Consider the following 17,035-nt stretch of genomic DNA (forward strand, 5'->3'; position numbering starts at 1 on the left):
AAGGGAATGTATAAACACCAAATTCAGAACCCTTGTTAATTCTGGGAGAAAAGAAGAGAGGCAGGACATGAGATCAGAAAAGGTAAACCCAGGACTCCTACTGTATTTGTAATGATTCATTTTAAAAAAATTCTGAAGTGACTATGACCAAACCAAAGGTTGAGTTTTAATAGAGCCTTTGGGTGGCTTCAAGGAGTAAATATTTGTAGTACTTTTTTTTAAAGAGAGAGAGAGAGAGAGAGAGAGAGAGAGAGAGAGAGAGAGAGAGAGAGAATTTTTAATATTTATTTTTTAGCTTTTGGAGGACACAACATCTTTGTTTGTATGTGGTGCTGAGGATCGAACCCGGGCCGCACGCATGCCAGGCGAGCGCGCTACCGCTTGAGCCACATCCCCAGCCCCTTGTAGTGTTTTTCTATACTTTCCATTCATTTGAAAAATTTTTCAGATATTTCATTTTTTTAACAAAAAATTAATAAAACCCAAAGATATCAAAAGGAATTTTGGTAAATAAGAAGTGTGTAAAATGATCAATTTTCACACTCAGCTCCAATCTAAGAAATACAAATTGATATTACTCTCAGACAAATGAATTTTTTAAATTAGTGGAGGTTTAGGAGCCTGTGAAATCTAATATTGGCCAAGAAACACATTAGAACAATGTGTGTCAGAAACCTTCATCTGTGTTTACGTCCTGACCTTCATGGACCCACTAGAAAGTTATCCTAAGGGCCATAAAAGAGCTATGAAAAATTAGAACTAGCCTAAATGTCCAGTAAGTAGGATTTTTAAAATAATAATACATAAAATGGAATGTCAGGCAATCATTAAAAAGGAGAATACAACAATCAGGAGACAGGATATAAAACACTAAATATCCAACACTAAATTTCCTAATTTAGCATATTGATTATATTAATTGTTAATTTCAGTTATTTGTTATATAAAATTTATAAAATATATAAAACAATAAAATTTGCATAGCAGTTATACATGAACACAAAGTTTATATATATATATATTTTTTTTGTATAAAGGAATTATATAAGATGCAACACATGCACATCTATATATTTCCTAAAATGGAATTCATAGTAATTAATACCTGATTTTAAATATAATAGTTGTACTGGAGTTCTTTTGTGATTTAAAAAAGATTTTGCAAGATTTTATTTTCTGCATGAATGTTTTTATGTCTTATCTCTAATTTTATTTTGATTTTCTAATTGTATTTGTATATACCTTTTGTCTTTTATTTCTTTAGGTTCTTAAATTTGACTTTTTCTCCTATAAAGATTTAGTGCTTGGATTTTACTTACCATATCACTTGTTTTTGCTTTCTACATTACTAATTCTCATGTATTTTTATTAATCTCTAATTATGCTCATTTTATATTTTCATGACTTCTAGAGGCAGTTTATTTTACTTATTGGATAATGAAAGTAATCAATGCTATGAATTTGCCTCAGATTACTGATTTTGCTACAACTCTGATTTTAATAAAACACTTTTATCATTATTATTTAAATTATCTGGATTCATAGTTTTAACTTATAATTTTCTACATTTTATTTAGGATGGTAAACACAGCCATTAACTGCTGGGATTGTTAGTTTGTTTATCTGGGTTTGAAAATTGTTGTGTCTACTTTTACTATTGAATGCAAATGTTATTATATACATTTATGTCTGTGGGAAAGTGGCCTTTACTTTTTGCATCTGTATGAAAAAAATTAATGAAATAATCTTTGCATTTATGCATTGTTTGACATTTAAGTAGATATTTCAAGAATTTTGGCAAAGAACACTTATTTCAATATTTTTGTATTAAATGAATGTTATTAATTATAAGATTAATATCTTTTGATCATCCTTTTAATTTCATGCTCTTTCTGTAAAAGACTGAGAGAAATATTAAAACATTATGTTTTTATTGTGTCCATTTCTTGTGGTATTGCCAGAAGTTTTTGCTATGGAGTGTTATGAAAATAACATATGCACATCGCAACAAAAGAAAATTAAAAGATGCCAATTAATTTAACACATTTCAGTTTCCCTTCTGTTAAAGTATTATCATTAACAGTTCCTTTTACATTCATCCAGAAGCATTTTATGCATACTTTCATGCAATAGAAACATACTATTTTAATACAAAAGAGTGCGTATACAGAATCTTTTGCACATAGCTTTTTTTCCTCATTTAACAACTCCATTTTTTGTTTTGTTTTGTTTTGTTTTGCAGTTCTGGGGATCAAACTCAGAGCCTCATGCTTGATAGGCAAGCATTTGGCCACTGAGCTATAGCTATATCCTCAGGCCACATGAGAGATCTTTCTTTATCAATACATAAAATTTTTCCTCTGTTTTCAAAATAATGACTGAATAGTTTTAATGTAGGGATGTATCATAGTTTCTCAAAGAAGATTATTTTGGGGTGTATGTAGGTTGTCTTTAGTTTGTTATTATTGTAGTATGAATTATTGTAGTATGAATGTTTGTGTGTACATTGGAGTCTGTTGGCAGGTTAAAATCCAGGGCTGAAATAAATGCATCAAAAGCTACATCCACTTTAAACTGTCAGGTCAAACCACAAAGTAATTATGACAATTTAATTTCAAACCAATAGTGGGTGTCTATTTAACACTTCTTCTCTCACTTTATATTATTAAACCTTTAAATATTTGCTAATGTGATAGACAAAAAAATGAAGTTGAACATGTTTTGCCCTTCCTGTGGATCTTTTATATTTATTCCTTCAGAGTGCCCATGTATTTCCTTTCCCTATTAATCTAATAAGATGATCTTGCTGTTTTTCTTATTGATTTATGTGGGCTTTTAAAAACATTAATATAGTCAGCTTTTATATATTGGATATTAAGCTATTTAGAAAATAGTGACTTATGATTGTTAATTCTTTTCTTTTAAATACCTGCAGAAGTCTGGCTGGGCACAATTCAGGAGCCACTTGTCAAAAGAAACAAACTTTATTTTTAGAACCACACAGCTCTTCAGGAAAACCTTCAGAGCCCAACTGCCACCACTGGCTTCCCACAAGCCTCTCAACCTCCCCCACTCCTCCTGCTCTTGAGGCCGATTGGCTGGGTCGCATGGGTGGAGCCAAAAAAAAGTCCCCCAATGAGCAGCTCTGTGGTCTGAAAGGGCTGGGAAACAGCCCAATGAGCATCAATGCAGAGGAGCCAATCAGTTGGCAGCTAGAAGTTTGCTGGGGCTGCTGTGAGCCAATCATCAGCTGGCAGCTGGAAGTTTGCTGGCAGCTGGAAGTTTGCTGGGGCCCCTTCGGCTGTGGCTCTCAACAAATACCTTTATTTTATTAATTTATTTATATGCAGTACTGAGGATTGAACCCAGTGCCTCACACATGTCAGGCAAGTGGTCTACCACTGAGCCACATAGCCCTAATTATTAATTCTTAAATGGGGTTTATAATTTTGGTTAATTTCTAAATTTCTATTTTATTTTTAAAAATTTCCTTTGCCTTAAAGTATCTACTATTAGATTTTAATATTATAGCCCCTGATTGGTTTTTGTCTTTCTTTTCTTATCCTCTGGCCAATCTTTCACAATTAACCTTTCTTAATAAGTTTGTTGTAATAAAGTACATTTAAATAAAGCATTACTGTAATTTTAAATCATAAGTGTTTTAGCATTTTATTTGTTTCATAAGCTTTAACAATAATTAATTAAATTTTAACGTATGTTTTTGTGGTTGTACTACTTGAGTTCATTTTTCCATGCCATTTTTTTTCTTATTCTATAGTGCTTTAAGCAACATCTTATTTAGAGGAAGAATAAAAACAGCTGATAAACCAAGGGTCTTACATGTGTTAACTTATTTAATATTTTAATAATACCATGAAGTAGATGCTGTTATGAATCCTATTTTTATTTTCTTTAGATGAAGACACAGAAACTTGGAGATTGCATAATTTATCTAGAGGAACTGAGCTGGCAATTGCTACACTGTAGTCTTGGAATCTAAGAAAGCTGAAATTTGCTTCCTAGATCCATGATCCAAGCATGCCCTCACTCTGTGGAAGACACTGTCCTAGAGGGGAAGTGGGAGATACAGAGGGTGACTCCTCCTATCTTTGAAAATGACTTCAGGCTACTTTTGTAGATAGAGAAGAATATGGCCAGGTATAAAATCATTGGTTCTCACTTTACCATTTCTAAATTATAGTATATTAGTTTATTTTCATCCACTATTTAGTGTTATTGATGAGATGTTTTATTTGTTTCTTATCTCTGATTAATTTATGCTTTTCTGTCTGGATGCTTGTGGATGTTATATCCTTCTAATTTATGCATTTTACTATTATCATTAGGTTTTCTCATTTCATTGATGTGCCTGGATTTAATAAAAACAAATTTTGTTGCAACAGTTATTTAATCAAAGTATAATACACACATAAATACACACATAAAAAGTCAAATTGTACTAAAAGAGCATGCAATGAAAATAAATTTCCTGAAAGGTGACCACTTTACTTCCTTTCCAAAAGGGATTCTTCTAGTCATGTAGTTTATTTCTAAATAATGTGTATTATTGCTATTTCTTAATTTACATTAGCAACTTATTACAATTATTATTGAGTGTTTTACATGCCCAAGATCTTCTTATCTCCTTTCATTAATTAACTCATTTTATCTTCCCAACAACTGTGTGAACAGATTGCTATTGTTTTACATTTAAGGAAATGAGGAATAGAGAAGTAAACTGACTTGCTCTAGGTCACATGAAAGTAGTAACTAGCTAGAATTTGAGTCTGGGTCTATTTGGTTCTATCATAAATGTCAGAATTGGCTCAATTATACTGCTACTCTACTTTCTATCATTATCATCTGTCTATCCACCTCTATATGTATGACTCTAATATTGGTGATGGTTTTATATCCTTAATTTTTTACAATTTACTTAAATTCAATATTGTACCACTACATGTAAAATGTAAAAGGCTTATTGTATTGTTGCTCCATTTAACAATTCCTCCATCCTCTATGGTATAAATTATCATGTATTACATCAGCATATGGCATAAAACAACACAATACAGTGTCCATCTTGCAGAGCAGGTATGCTCTTAATGAGTTTGTTTTATCTGAAAATGTCTTTATTTTATCTTTATTCCTGATTATTTTATCTTTATTCTTTTATCTTTAGTCTCTATTTTCTCTAATGAGATGTCTCAGCATTCAAATCTTAATTCCCTTATCACATTTCTGTGCCTGCTTTGAACATGTTTTCTTATCTTTGATTTTTATGACTTTGATCATAACACTGTTTAGGTGTAATTTTCTGTTATTTATTCCACTTTGAGTTTTCTGAACTTTGAATCTATAAATGTCTCTGTGAGTGAATTAGGAAAAATTTTTACATTTATTTCTTCCAGTATTTTTCTCTTTAGTCCTTTCTTTGTCTGGCTATAACTACAAATGCTTCACCTTTTTATATTTCTTGTCTCACAGGAACTTGAAATTCAGAAAAATTTTTATGTACTTTTTAATCTCTTTTTTCCCTTGTTCTCCTGATTGTTGAGTGATTGTTATATTTCAAAGTTCACCAAGTCTTTATTTTATCATTTAACCTGCTGTTAAATTTATTCAATGGATTTTCAATGACAAAACTGTAATTTTCACTTACAGAATTTCCATTTCATCCTGTATCTGTATTATTTCTATTTTTCTTTTGAGATTTGCTATCTTCCCATTTATTATAGGACATTTCCCTTTACATTCTTCAGTGTGACTCTAATAACCCCCCTAAAGCACTTACCTGCTCACTCCAACATATGGATTTTCTCATGGCTTGTTTCTACTAATTACCCCCAGTATGGGTTACATTCTTTTATTTTTTCAAATGTCCAGTAAATTCTTACTGTGTCTGAATATTGGGAATTGTAGATTGTTTTAGGAGGCAAGAAACTTGCCTGGAATCAAATTTAAAATGGAAATTTTCCTTTAATCTTAGATGAAATTCTTGAAGTCTTTTCTATGCATTTGAGTTCACATATTGGCCAGAGATATGGACAGATTTCGAGATTAGAATTCAGGGATTTTCCAATCTCTCTTTTTTCTGGGATTTCCCCTTGACACACACAAACTCACACATACACACTCACTTTCCAGCTATTGCCATTGTCCCAGGTTCTGTCTTCTGATTTTTCTGGGTAGTAAGACTACTACTGTCTGTTTGAGGATTAGAATGGTTCCTGCCTTCAGGTTAAAAGTCTTCTTAAAATTTTTTATTTATTCAAATTTGTTATATATGAGAGCAGAATGCAATTCAATTGATATTACACATATAGAGCATAATTTTTCATGTCTCTGGTTGGGACACAAAGTAGAGTCACACCATTCGTGTCTTCATACATGTAATTAGGGTAATGATGTCCAACTCATTCCCCAGTTTCCTACTCCCATTCCCCCTCCCTTCCCCTCCCTTTAAATGATGTACCTTTACCATTTAAATAGAACTTTTAATCATTTCCCTCTTCTCTTTATGTTACCTTGTCATTTCCCTTTACCCTATCTAAAGTTCATCTATTTCTCCCATGCCCTCCCATCCCCATTGTATATCAAAGAAAACATTCATCATTTGTTTTTTTGGGGATTGGCTAACACTTAGCATTATATTCTCCAACTCCATCCATTTACCTGCAAATTCCATGATTTTATTCTCTTTAAATGTTGAATAATATTCCATTGTGTATGTGTGTGTGTGTGTGTGTGTGTGTGTGTGTGTGTGTCCAGTAAATTCTTACTGTGCCTGAATATTGGGAATTGTACATTGTTTTAGGAGGCAGGAAACTTGCCTGGAATCAAAGTTTCCCTATTCATTCATCTACTATAGGGCATCTAGATTGGTTCCACAATTTAGCTATTAAGAATTGTGCTGCTATAAACATTGATGTAGCTGCATCACTACACTATGCTGTTTTAAAGTCCTTTGGGTATAGACCAAGGAGTGGAATAGGTGGGTCAAATGGTGGTTCCATTCAAAGTTTTCCAAGGAATACTGTTTTCCACATTGGCTATACCAATTTGCTGTCCCACCAGCAATGTATGAGTGTGCCTTTTTCTCCACATCCTCACCAACACTTATTATTGTTTGTATTTTTAATAGCTGCCATTTTGACAAATCATCTAATCAATAAATGGGTCAAGGAACTGAGCAGACACTTCTCAGGTTAAAACTCTTTTAATAAAGGAAACTGACCCAGTGTATTCTTTTCTTCCAAGTGTTCAAGTGTTGACTCCCTATCCCACCCCCACACCCTATTTGCCTGCTCTTGTGTACTCTTTAGTGTCTTTAAATAGGCGTTTAAAAAATATTTTGTCCAGAGTTTGTAGTAATCTGTGGGAGGACTGGTCCATTAGGACTTACTTATCCATTATCAGAAATAGAATCAGATAATGTCAATCATGTCTGAAAGGAATCTTAACTTTACTTACTGGAGATTGTTTTCTTTGCAGATACAATCTCCTCATACATATATTCATTTCCAAGGATTTCTAATGTTTCCTTGCACTCATGCTTTGAGTAATAGGGGCATTTCTTCTGAATATGATTCTTAAAATATTCAATCTTTTTGTGGTAATTTTTCTTGTGTTTATCCTTTTCATAAGGAATGAAAGTATGCCATGTTCAATTGTATAAGGAGGATTCATTTAGAAATTTTGACCTCTAGTAAACACCTCTCTTTAATCCCTAGATGGTTCTTCCTTTACAATTGTCTGCAATTGTGTTGGGGTTTTGGCTCAGTAGTACAGTGCTTGTCTAGCACGTGTGAGGCACTGGGTTTGATCCTCAGCACCACATCAATCAATCAATCAATCAATCAATAAAATTATTATGTCCCATCTACAACTAAAAATATTTTTTAAAAGAAAAGAATTGTCTGCATCCTCATTCACCATTATATCCCACAGCATTAAGTCACCCTTACATTCCTCAGGGATTCTGGAATGTAGATGGTGTACCTTTGCCCTTTAAATAGCACTTTTAATTATTTCCCTCTTCTCTTTATGTTACCTTGTCATTTCAGTGATGAATTTTCAGGGGTGAAGGTAGGACAGTACACCTGGGGCTTGAGTCTCCATTTTCTATAAGAAGTCACCTTGCTTAAATTCATTTAGAAATTGCTGAAGTACACCTTTCCTGTTAAGGTACTTTGCATGTGTAGAGACCATACAGGCTTAAAGTGATTTGCAATTAAATTTTAAAGATATTTGAAGATATTATCACATGCCTGTGTATTTGTGCATAGTGTGTGTAGTATGGCTTAAAACAAGGTACTCTTATCTCTCAGGGTTTTGTGAGCTAGCTAGCTCAGCTGTGGGGCTTCACTTGGATTTGGGCATCTGGATTAGAATCATCTGAAAGGTTAACAAAGCTGGACATCATTGAAGGCTTATCCACGGGGGAGCGCATTCAGGGCTTTCCACCAAAGTGCCCTCACATGTCACCCCAGGTAACCTGGGCTTCTCACAACATGGGCTCTGGGTTTCCAGCAGGATTATTTCAAGAATGGTTTTGCCAAGATCCAGGAAGCAGGTGAGTGGGCTAAGGGCTACATCACTTCTGCCATATTCGGTTCATCAAAATATTCCACATGCCTTTACATTTCAAATTAAGTGGTCGATTAAACTTTTAGTTAAAATGCAGATATGATGTGTACATATTGTGGATCTAAGTAATTACATATCTAAGATCATTACCTCATTAATTCAACTAATTTTTCTTATTAGATTTCAGTCCATTGTTTTTTTCATTTTGTAAGTTAACAAAACTCTTTTTGAAAGTAATAAATCTCATTTGTGGTCCAGATTTTCTCCATTAGGCTAGCCTTAACCTTATCTCACTTTACTCTCTCAGTTTGAGGTTAAATGTAGATTAGTAATTCTTGGCCTAACTTCCTAAATCATTTTTTTGGCATAATTGGAATGGCTTACATGATATCAGTAGACCTCTTAAACGAATGTCAAGGAAGTCAGTTTCTATTGGCAGGGGGACCTCCAGCTTCATTGAGAAGCATTCAATTAGATAGAAAACAGATGCTTATTTTTGTCTTATAAACCTCAATGCAGGTTATGTGGTAATTACTTCAAAGAGCAGGATAACAATTTATGTAATCAGCAGGACCCTATAATTACTAATGCATAATTTCTAAACAGCATTTAGCAAAATGAGGCCTATACATACACTTCGTAATGGAAAAGATGTGTTTGACACCACACTAAATTAAATTAAAAATTTGCATATTTTCTTCAGGAAATGCACTAGCTTCATCTGCTCTATTTTGCTTGACTAATCAATGCCTCTGTCTAGCTTCATTACAGGATCATGGAAATGCTGAATCACTATGATAACTGCATGAGAGCATTAGGTCCGGGAGTGAAAAAAGGCTTCCTCTTCTGTGACAGGGATGAGAGAGCACCCTTCTAAGAGGACATCTGGAAGTCAGATCTAGACAACTTGTTTCCACTGAGAGCTGAACATCAAGGTCATACAAAGTTTAGAACGTAAGTGCTGGTAGAGAGCTTAAAAATTATCTGGACTTATCTTTCATCATGGTTAGGAAGAGGACCAATAAAAATATATGACTTGCAAAATACCAAGCAGTTGGTAGTCTGAATAGGAAGGTATTCACCTAGTTAGTCCTATCTGAAATCCATTCAGTTAAGGTAGGCAGATCATAACTGAATTGGTGTTAGACATCCACAGATTCCATTAGCCCTAGGGATATCAAACTTTTTTTCCTAGTAAGTATTTTAAAATTCATATCTATACATTTGCACTAAGGCTAGATTGTTAACAGCTAAAATGATGTAGGATGTCTCCTGGAGATAATTCAAGCTCTTTACATATTTAAGAAAGTTAAGCCAGTTGTTTACATTCTCTTTCTGAAAGGTCATGAATGCAGTCATTGACCTTGATGACTTCTTACCTACAGTTCCTGAAGTCAGGTCAAGAGAGTTACCAGTCTCTTCTTCAAAGCTCTGGACCTAAGGCATCAAATTGCAACAATCTCATTAGAATTTTTTTTTTCATAAAGATTCACTTCATTTAGTTAACTGTCTACTGGCCACCAATAAGTAGGGTAAACATGAATTCCTCATCTCAAATAGTTTATAGTCTGCTGGAGGAGATGGTAAGGATGAAGTACCCAAGATAAGGATTTAAAGAGTTCAGGAGAAGGGAAGAAGGCAAGGATACACAATTCTTCTTGGGAGATATAAATTTTAACTGAATTCACATACTAATATTATTATGAAAGACTTTTTTGCTATCAAGAACACATTAAATATATTTGGAGAAACTTAAATTAATTTGGCTTGCTAAACTATGGAGAATAATTCAAAAAATTGAAGTGCTATATAGTGCCTAAATGGATAAAAGAAAATTTAATTTACAAATCAATGGAGCAGAATTTATTTTTGATATTTATTAGAAACTAATAAATAATACTCTATCAATAAAAATAAGGCTATGTTAAAACAAAATAATAAATATTACTTTAAAAATGGTAATGTACTTTACTATAGAAGCATGATGCAGAAAAAAAGAAAGTATAAGAAAACAGTTACTGCTAACATCTTGAAGTGTTTCTTCGCAAGTTTTCTTTTTCGTAAATTTATCCTGCATATGATGATGTAGTCAATTTTTTTCATTCAAAATTTAGAAGGAAAGCTTTCCACCCACATCATACAGTTTCTTTGAAAGCACCATTTTCATGACTGCCTGGTAGGCCATAATTTAAATGTACATTAATTTACATAACAACTCTGCAATTGTTGGAATGTTTTAAAAATTTTGCAACTAACAATAATATCTTTGTTTGTGTATCTATTTCTCCATATCATTTTATTTATTGGGGATTGATATCTAAATATTGAAAGCTGAATCAAAGGACATAAACATTTTAAATATTGTGATTATATGACCAAAAAAAAAAAGATGCAGGACTAAACATATTTTGAATACATTTTTATGTCTTTGTGGGGCAGGGAGGGCTGGTGATAGATTATATTTACTTAATTAAATCTTATTCTTCTTTTAATATTTTAGTTAAGCTTTATTTCCCATAATTTCCATGATCCTCTTAGACCCCCCTGGCTGGTTAAGAATCCTTTTAATTGCTGCCTGGATACACCAAAACAAGTCTATAGATTGCCTTAAAAGTATGTTTGCAGACCTGCCACTGTCCCACGTTATGATTTTCTAACACTTCTCTGGAGCTCCCTTCAAAGCAGATTCTATTACCAATTCTGGGCTGTTCTGTCTGTGGCTGGCACATAGAAGGCTCAATGGAGAGGTGACCCACCTGGGGATTATATGAATAGAAGAGAGTGGAAAGATGTATGTATTTTGGGGTTGGGGGACTAAGATGTACTGGTAGAGATCTAAATGAGAATGAAAATGTGTGACTGTAGGTGACATGAAGGAGCAGTGAGTATGTGCGAAAAACGTCAAGACATATGAATACCAACAAACCCCAGAGGAAATAAAACTAACCCCCTAACATCAAAACCCACTGGATTCTACTGCTTTGCCCCTGGCACCGCAGTAGGCATGGCAGAGGAAACATTTCCAAGACACAGTCCCTGGTCTCCAAGCTGCTGAGAGGTGAGAACTGGAGGGGCCACTGACTCATGTGCAATTTTCTTACAAAACAAGCTGTGAGGACACATCGGGGGAATTATCAGTGCAGGTTTCACTGAGAGGGCAGTAGTTGATGTGACCCTTAAAGGTGAAACGTGAAGTTAGCATACTGATCATACAAAGCACACTGAGATGCATCATAATACAGTGAGCACAAGCAACTCATGGATTAATCTGTGAGCAAGACAAAGAAAAGGAAGAGAAGAAAGTTCATTTCATACTAGATTATTTCTGACTCCAGCAAGTAGAATAGCTTTAAATGTCTTAAACTCTGAATTTGGAATAATAACCATTGACAGGATGAAAGATAGTTAAGTGAGAGTTGGAAGGCAGGTTATACCCCTTAGGATGCTGAGCGTGTAGGTACAACACTGACCTCTTCCATTTCAAAGGAGTCTGGTCCTTTACCCACAAGATGAGACATATTCCTGAGCTTGTTAATGTGGATCAAATTCTCCTTCCGAGCTCTGTCCCTGACTGATCCCTCAGGCATGTAGGAAAGAGAAGCCTGCTTGGCCAGCATGGGCGAGCAAGGCCACTGCTTGCCCAGAAGATCTCGGGGAGGGTGACAAGGTGTCAAGTCATCACAGGCTTGGGCAGACCAATGCTCGGCCAAAGGAGACACATGGCTTTGGTTGTGGCTGATTGAGGCTGCTGGCAACTCTGTCCCACACTCACAAGGTTTGGCAGGAGGGAGAAAAATTCTGTCTTTCATCTTGAAAGATCCGGATGCTTCTGGGTCACAGTCCCTCTTGATATTCCATCTCGAGGCTCTCCGTAAAATCTTACTTGTTCTTCTTTGAGGCTCTTTAGCCCCACTCACTGCCCTTCTTCGCATCCTGTCTCCTCCAGCTTTCTCCTCTGCGGGGCTCTGTGGGAGGTTGACATCATTCAGCAGAGATGAGAAGGCATTGGTTACGTGGTCCAGGATTTCCAGCTGTCGGAAACGACCTGAAGAATACAAGGAACGCAAACGTTTTACACTGAGTTTTCTCAGCAAAACTGCACTGATGCAGTGGATGGTGTTGTCAAAATTGAAAAATTGGTTGCCACATGATTTTCAAGACGGGGAGAAATTTGAACTCTTGAAAGTAAAGTTTTACACATATCTTTGCTTGTATGGAGTTGATTCTCCAGTGTAATGAGAAATCCTTGTGCTACGGAGAAAGTACACTTCTTAAATGTAAGCCGAATATACATAGCTATATGGATTATATGTCCTCATTTTTAGGTGTTAATTTGTTACAAACTATGGACATGTAGGAGTCTATATACCTATATGTATTAAATTAACTTTAAAAGAATGAACCTGGCTCTTTCAACGTGAAGCAGCCTGAGTATTCTTCTCACAGCTTCACGGGGTCGATATCTCATCATGACCTCCATCATTTCCAGAACTAGAGAGTGTGGAATGGCTGGCATATGGAGCCAGAAGGCCTGGATCCAAATCTCAGGTGAATCATTGCTGGAAATTCAACCCTGACTACATGAATGAATAGATAGTGTTAATCTCTATGCCAGACATAGTAAATGGTCAGTTTTTTTCTCTCTTTTTTTTTTTATCTTGGAATCATGACTGTTTTATGTATGTGTCATATTTGCTTCTAGCATCAAAAAAAGTTGCAAAATGCACAGCTATGTAAGGATCAGCTGTTTAAAATAAATTATTTAAATGTGCAAGACAGGAAGGAAATGTATTTTCCTCAGTCTTTCAAGAGAAAGAAGTCGTGAATGCGAAAATGCATTTGTCCTTCAAAACAAACCCGCTCATCTTGTCAGTCTTTGTGGATGATATGGTTTCAGTATTCAGGTAATATATGACTTAGCATAGGGGGATACCTAATGTAATTAAGGGTTCATTTGAGGATGCTTTGCCAGTTTAAAAAAGATGGTGAAAAAATATTTTTGGTATCTGAAGATAATGAAGCTACAGTAATGGAAACAAACACTTGATCTATTTCACAGCCCCCTTTTTTTTAACCCTGGTGACAGCATGCAGGGTTGCATAGCCCAGCGAGGGCCAAGGACCAGATGGGAGGGGAAGGTGCTGTCCTCTGCACATTTTTTTTTCCACCATCACAGCAATGCTGGTGACTCTTTCCTGTGCACATCTTTATACTTACCTGCTTCTTTCACTGGAAAGGAGAAGATATTAACTTATCATCCTTCAAAACAATATGAGGGATTTCCCACAGAGGACTGTGTTATTCTTTCAACACCTATAGGAATTTGGGTTTGGAATGTTTCAGAATAATTCTGATTAAATTCCTCCCTCCAAGTTAAGCTTTAGTTGAAACCAAATCTCTTTTGTGAGCCAGAGGGTAAGATTGAAGCATAATTCAGCTTTTATGATTGTCTCCCATCTACCCCGTAGCAGGTTTTTATACTTAGACAAAGCCTATCAAATTAATTGGTTCAGTCAATTCAGAGAACACAATAGTCTGAAGAGTTGGATGAGTGTCTTCTTTTATTTTTGCCTTTGGGTACATTGAACAATGGACGAATGGATTCTCACCCTCAAGTTTGAATTTTTTTTTCTACTGACTTTGAAGGAGACATACATCTCCAATCTATCTTTCTAACAGCCAACTAATTTTGTTATTGCTAGTTTTACATTTGACCTTCTCAGCAGCCTTGAATCAAAAGTGTATTGTTAAGTAGTAGAAATAAGAGGGCAGCCATTACAGGATTATGGGAAAACTCCTAGTTCCTCTAAAATCCATGTCTATTTCATTTGGAAAGTGTTTCCTTCACAGATCAGCTCAAACACTGCTCAAGTGTTTGTAAATGTCCTTATTTTTCCCAAATAAAGAATTGATCAAGAAGCTTGCATCTCTGTGGGACTCAGAAGAGAAGACAACAAAGAATAATATTAATTGCTTCTAAAAAATAAAGAATTGAATCTAAAAAAAAAAACAAAAAAAAATAAAGAAAATTCACATCACAACATGTTCAGGTTGATATACTCCCTTTCAAAAACCCCATTGCTTCAATTTTAAAACCCATTCCATCTACATAGAAATAGAGAAGTGGAAACTAAAATAAGAAATCCACATGAAGTCCTGATTTCAGATAATTATTTGATTAAAAAAAAACACTCCAGCTCCCTTGACATTCCTTTCAGTGAATTTATTTATTTAAAATAATTTATTTCAGAAACAGAACTTTGCCATTTTCCCCATCTAGAATCACTCAAACTCTGTTCCATGGAGATGTTCTTTGTTGCTCCAAGAGGGGGTTCTAAATTCAAATGATTTTAAAAATGTTGCATTTCTCCTCTAGGACACTGAAAATACACCTTTGATTTATTACATCAATCCTGTAGTAAATAAACTATAAGATATCCTCCCTCCAAATTATTCAAGCAAAGTATGTGTACCTCAAGAACATGCTCAGGAATGTCCTAAAGAAAAGTCTTCCACTGATGACCAGTCGCAGAAACAGAACAATGTACAATAGCTATGAAGATTAGGCAGAGCTAGTCTACAAATCTGCAGGTATGACAGATTAATAACTACCACTTATAGCTCAGGTTGCCAATGGTGTGTGTCTAAGCCTCACAGATGAGAAGGTGTCACCTTATGACCCAGATAAGCCTGGTCAGACCTTGGTTTCTCTGCTTCCTGGGTATGTGGTTGTGGTATATATTAGAGCTGCTCACCAGTATTACCAGTTTTCCTCTTGCCAGGGGCATATGGCAGGATTACATCTTCCTACCCCTTGGGGTATGTAAGCCTATGACATGTTCTGGCCAATAGAATCTGAGAAGACCTGATATGTGTAGTTATGGGCAGAGGATTTAAGTGCTAACTATGGTTTTCCATTTCTACCCTTTTCCTGTTATTGCTATTAGTGACATTCCATATTGGTGGTATGTGGGGTGGGGGTGGGGAGCAATTCCTCAAATGAGGACAATTTGGAGCAGATCGATCCTTCTTCCAAATATATACATCAGCCCACAGTGGACATGTAGACTGATCAAGAAAGAAATCTCTTCTGCTTTAAGCTACTGTGCGAAAAGAACAGAATGTCACTCCACACAGCCTACTAGTCTGTCCATTTAATACTGTGGTCCACCCGGCCACTCACTGCCATTGCTGAGGTGCTCACAAGGTCACTTACCATACAAGTTAGGATTCTCAATGTCCATCCGCTGCTTTTGAGCTTCAAGAAAAACACGGATGTTGATCCCTCTGGCTGCTGAGCCACAACCAAGGAATCTGGCTGGGATTTGTGTGCAGATGTCTGGCTGGTCAGCGCCAAACCCCAGATCTAAGAGAATCTCCACTGGGTCTTTTTCCCAAAATTCCAGCCATTCAGGAATGCTGTGATTAAAAAAAATGAACATATATAAGAGTCCCTTTATCCATAACACTTCACTGAAGCCTAAGTCACATTTTTCTAGTCACCCAAACTTCCAGAAACTGAGCGGAAGAGGAACCTGAACAGACAGATGGTGCCTTCGCTAGCGTTCATATATACTTACTTAAAGGACAGTCAGTCTCTGCACCGAGGGACTGCTCTCTTATACTTTACATACAATACCACGAGTTCATCCATCTGGCTTTTTTATTTCCCCAAGAGCAAATGTTAAATTAGACAGTGCAGGAAGATTGTGGAATGGATGCCAGAGATAGTGCACTGTCAACCACAAAGAAGTGGTAATTGATGGCAAGAGAAAAACATGGGGAAAAAAAGTCAACAGTAGACTCGCAGAAGAATATTTTTAAAGAGTATTAGTGTGGAGCATACTCAGCTACATAAATCTGTTGAGGATATTAAATGCAGAACCCCAGGGCTCATGTTTATGAATAATGATTTTAAGTCCTTAGGTAGGATTCACATGTTCTGTCTCTCTTCTTTTTTTGGACTTGGTTGATAAACAAATGTTTGCATCAAATTGTTCTAGTACGCTTTATCACTGAAAATGATAAATATCCATTATCTGGAATTTGTATTTATGTATACTAGTTCACTTCCCAGTTGTTGAGCTTCTTTTGAGTTGGAACTTTTAAAACTCATGGATTCTGGGAATCAGAACTTTTGATGAGGTTTTACCATATTTGCTTTTTCCTCTTTTTACTTCTTCTTTCTTCTTTTTTTTCCGCCTTTTTGTTTGATGTTAGTGTTCACCTTGACATGCAACACTAATGAGCTTATTTGCAATAGTTGAGATTATTTTATGGTCATGAACTTTTAGTCTCATGGCCAGGCCTGCTTAATGAAACCACCGGCAACACACTTTCACTTTCCAAGTAACATAGATATTTAGTGCTTTGCCTCTTGATTCAGTTAAGTAAGAAAAGGTAGTCCAGCAACCTTCAATGGGAACTGAAATGGCTTGGCTTGTAC

The 17,035-nt window shown here is 35.4% G+C and overlaps 1 protein-coding gene across 1 annotated transcript in view; it reads right to left on the reverse strand.

The window, feature by feature from the left end:
• The window catches only part of ITPRID1 (ITPR interacting domain containing 1), a gene marked incomplete at both ends in the record, with an annotated part of 91,885 nt that overhangs the window by 45,989 nt on the left and 28,861 nt on the right, over positions 1 to 17,035 (reverse strand). Inside the window, 3 exons of the mRNA XM_081288179.1 lie at positions 9,969 to 10,026; positions 12,060 to 12,634; positions 15,806 to 16,008. Coding sequence (XP_081144305.1) covers positions 9,969 to 10,026; positions 12,060 to 12,634; positions 15,806 to 16,008 — 836 coding nt within the window. The remainder of the gene's footprint in view (positions 1 to 9,968; positions 10,027 to 12,059; positions 12,635 to 15,805; positions 16,009 to 17,035) is intronic.

The sequence above is a fragment of the Spermophilus citellus genome (genome assembly GCF_964194105.1).
Source record: "Spermophilus citellus genome assembly, chromosome: 3".
Lineage (NCBI taxonomy): Eukaryota > Metazoa > Chordata > Mammalia > Rodentia > Sciuridae > Spermophilus > Spermophilus citellus.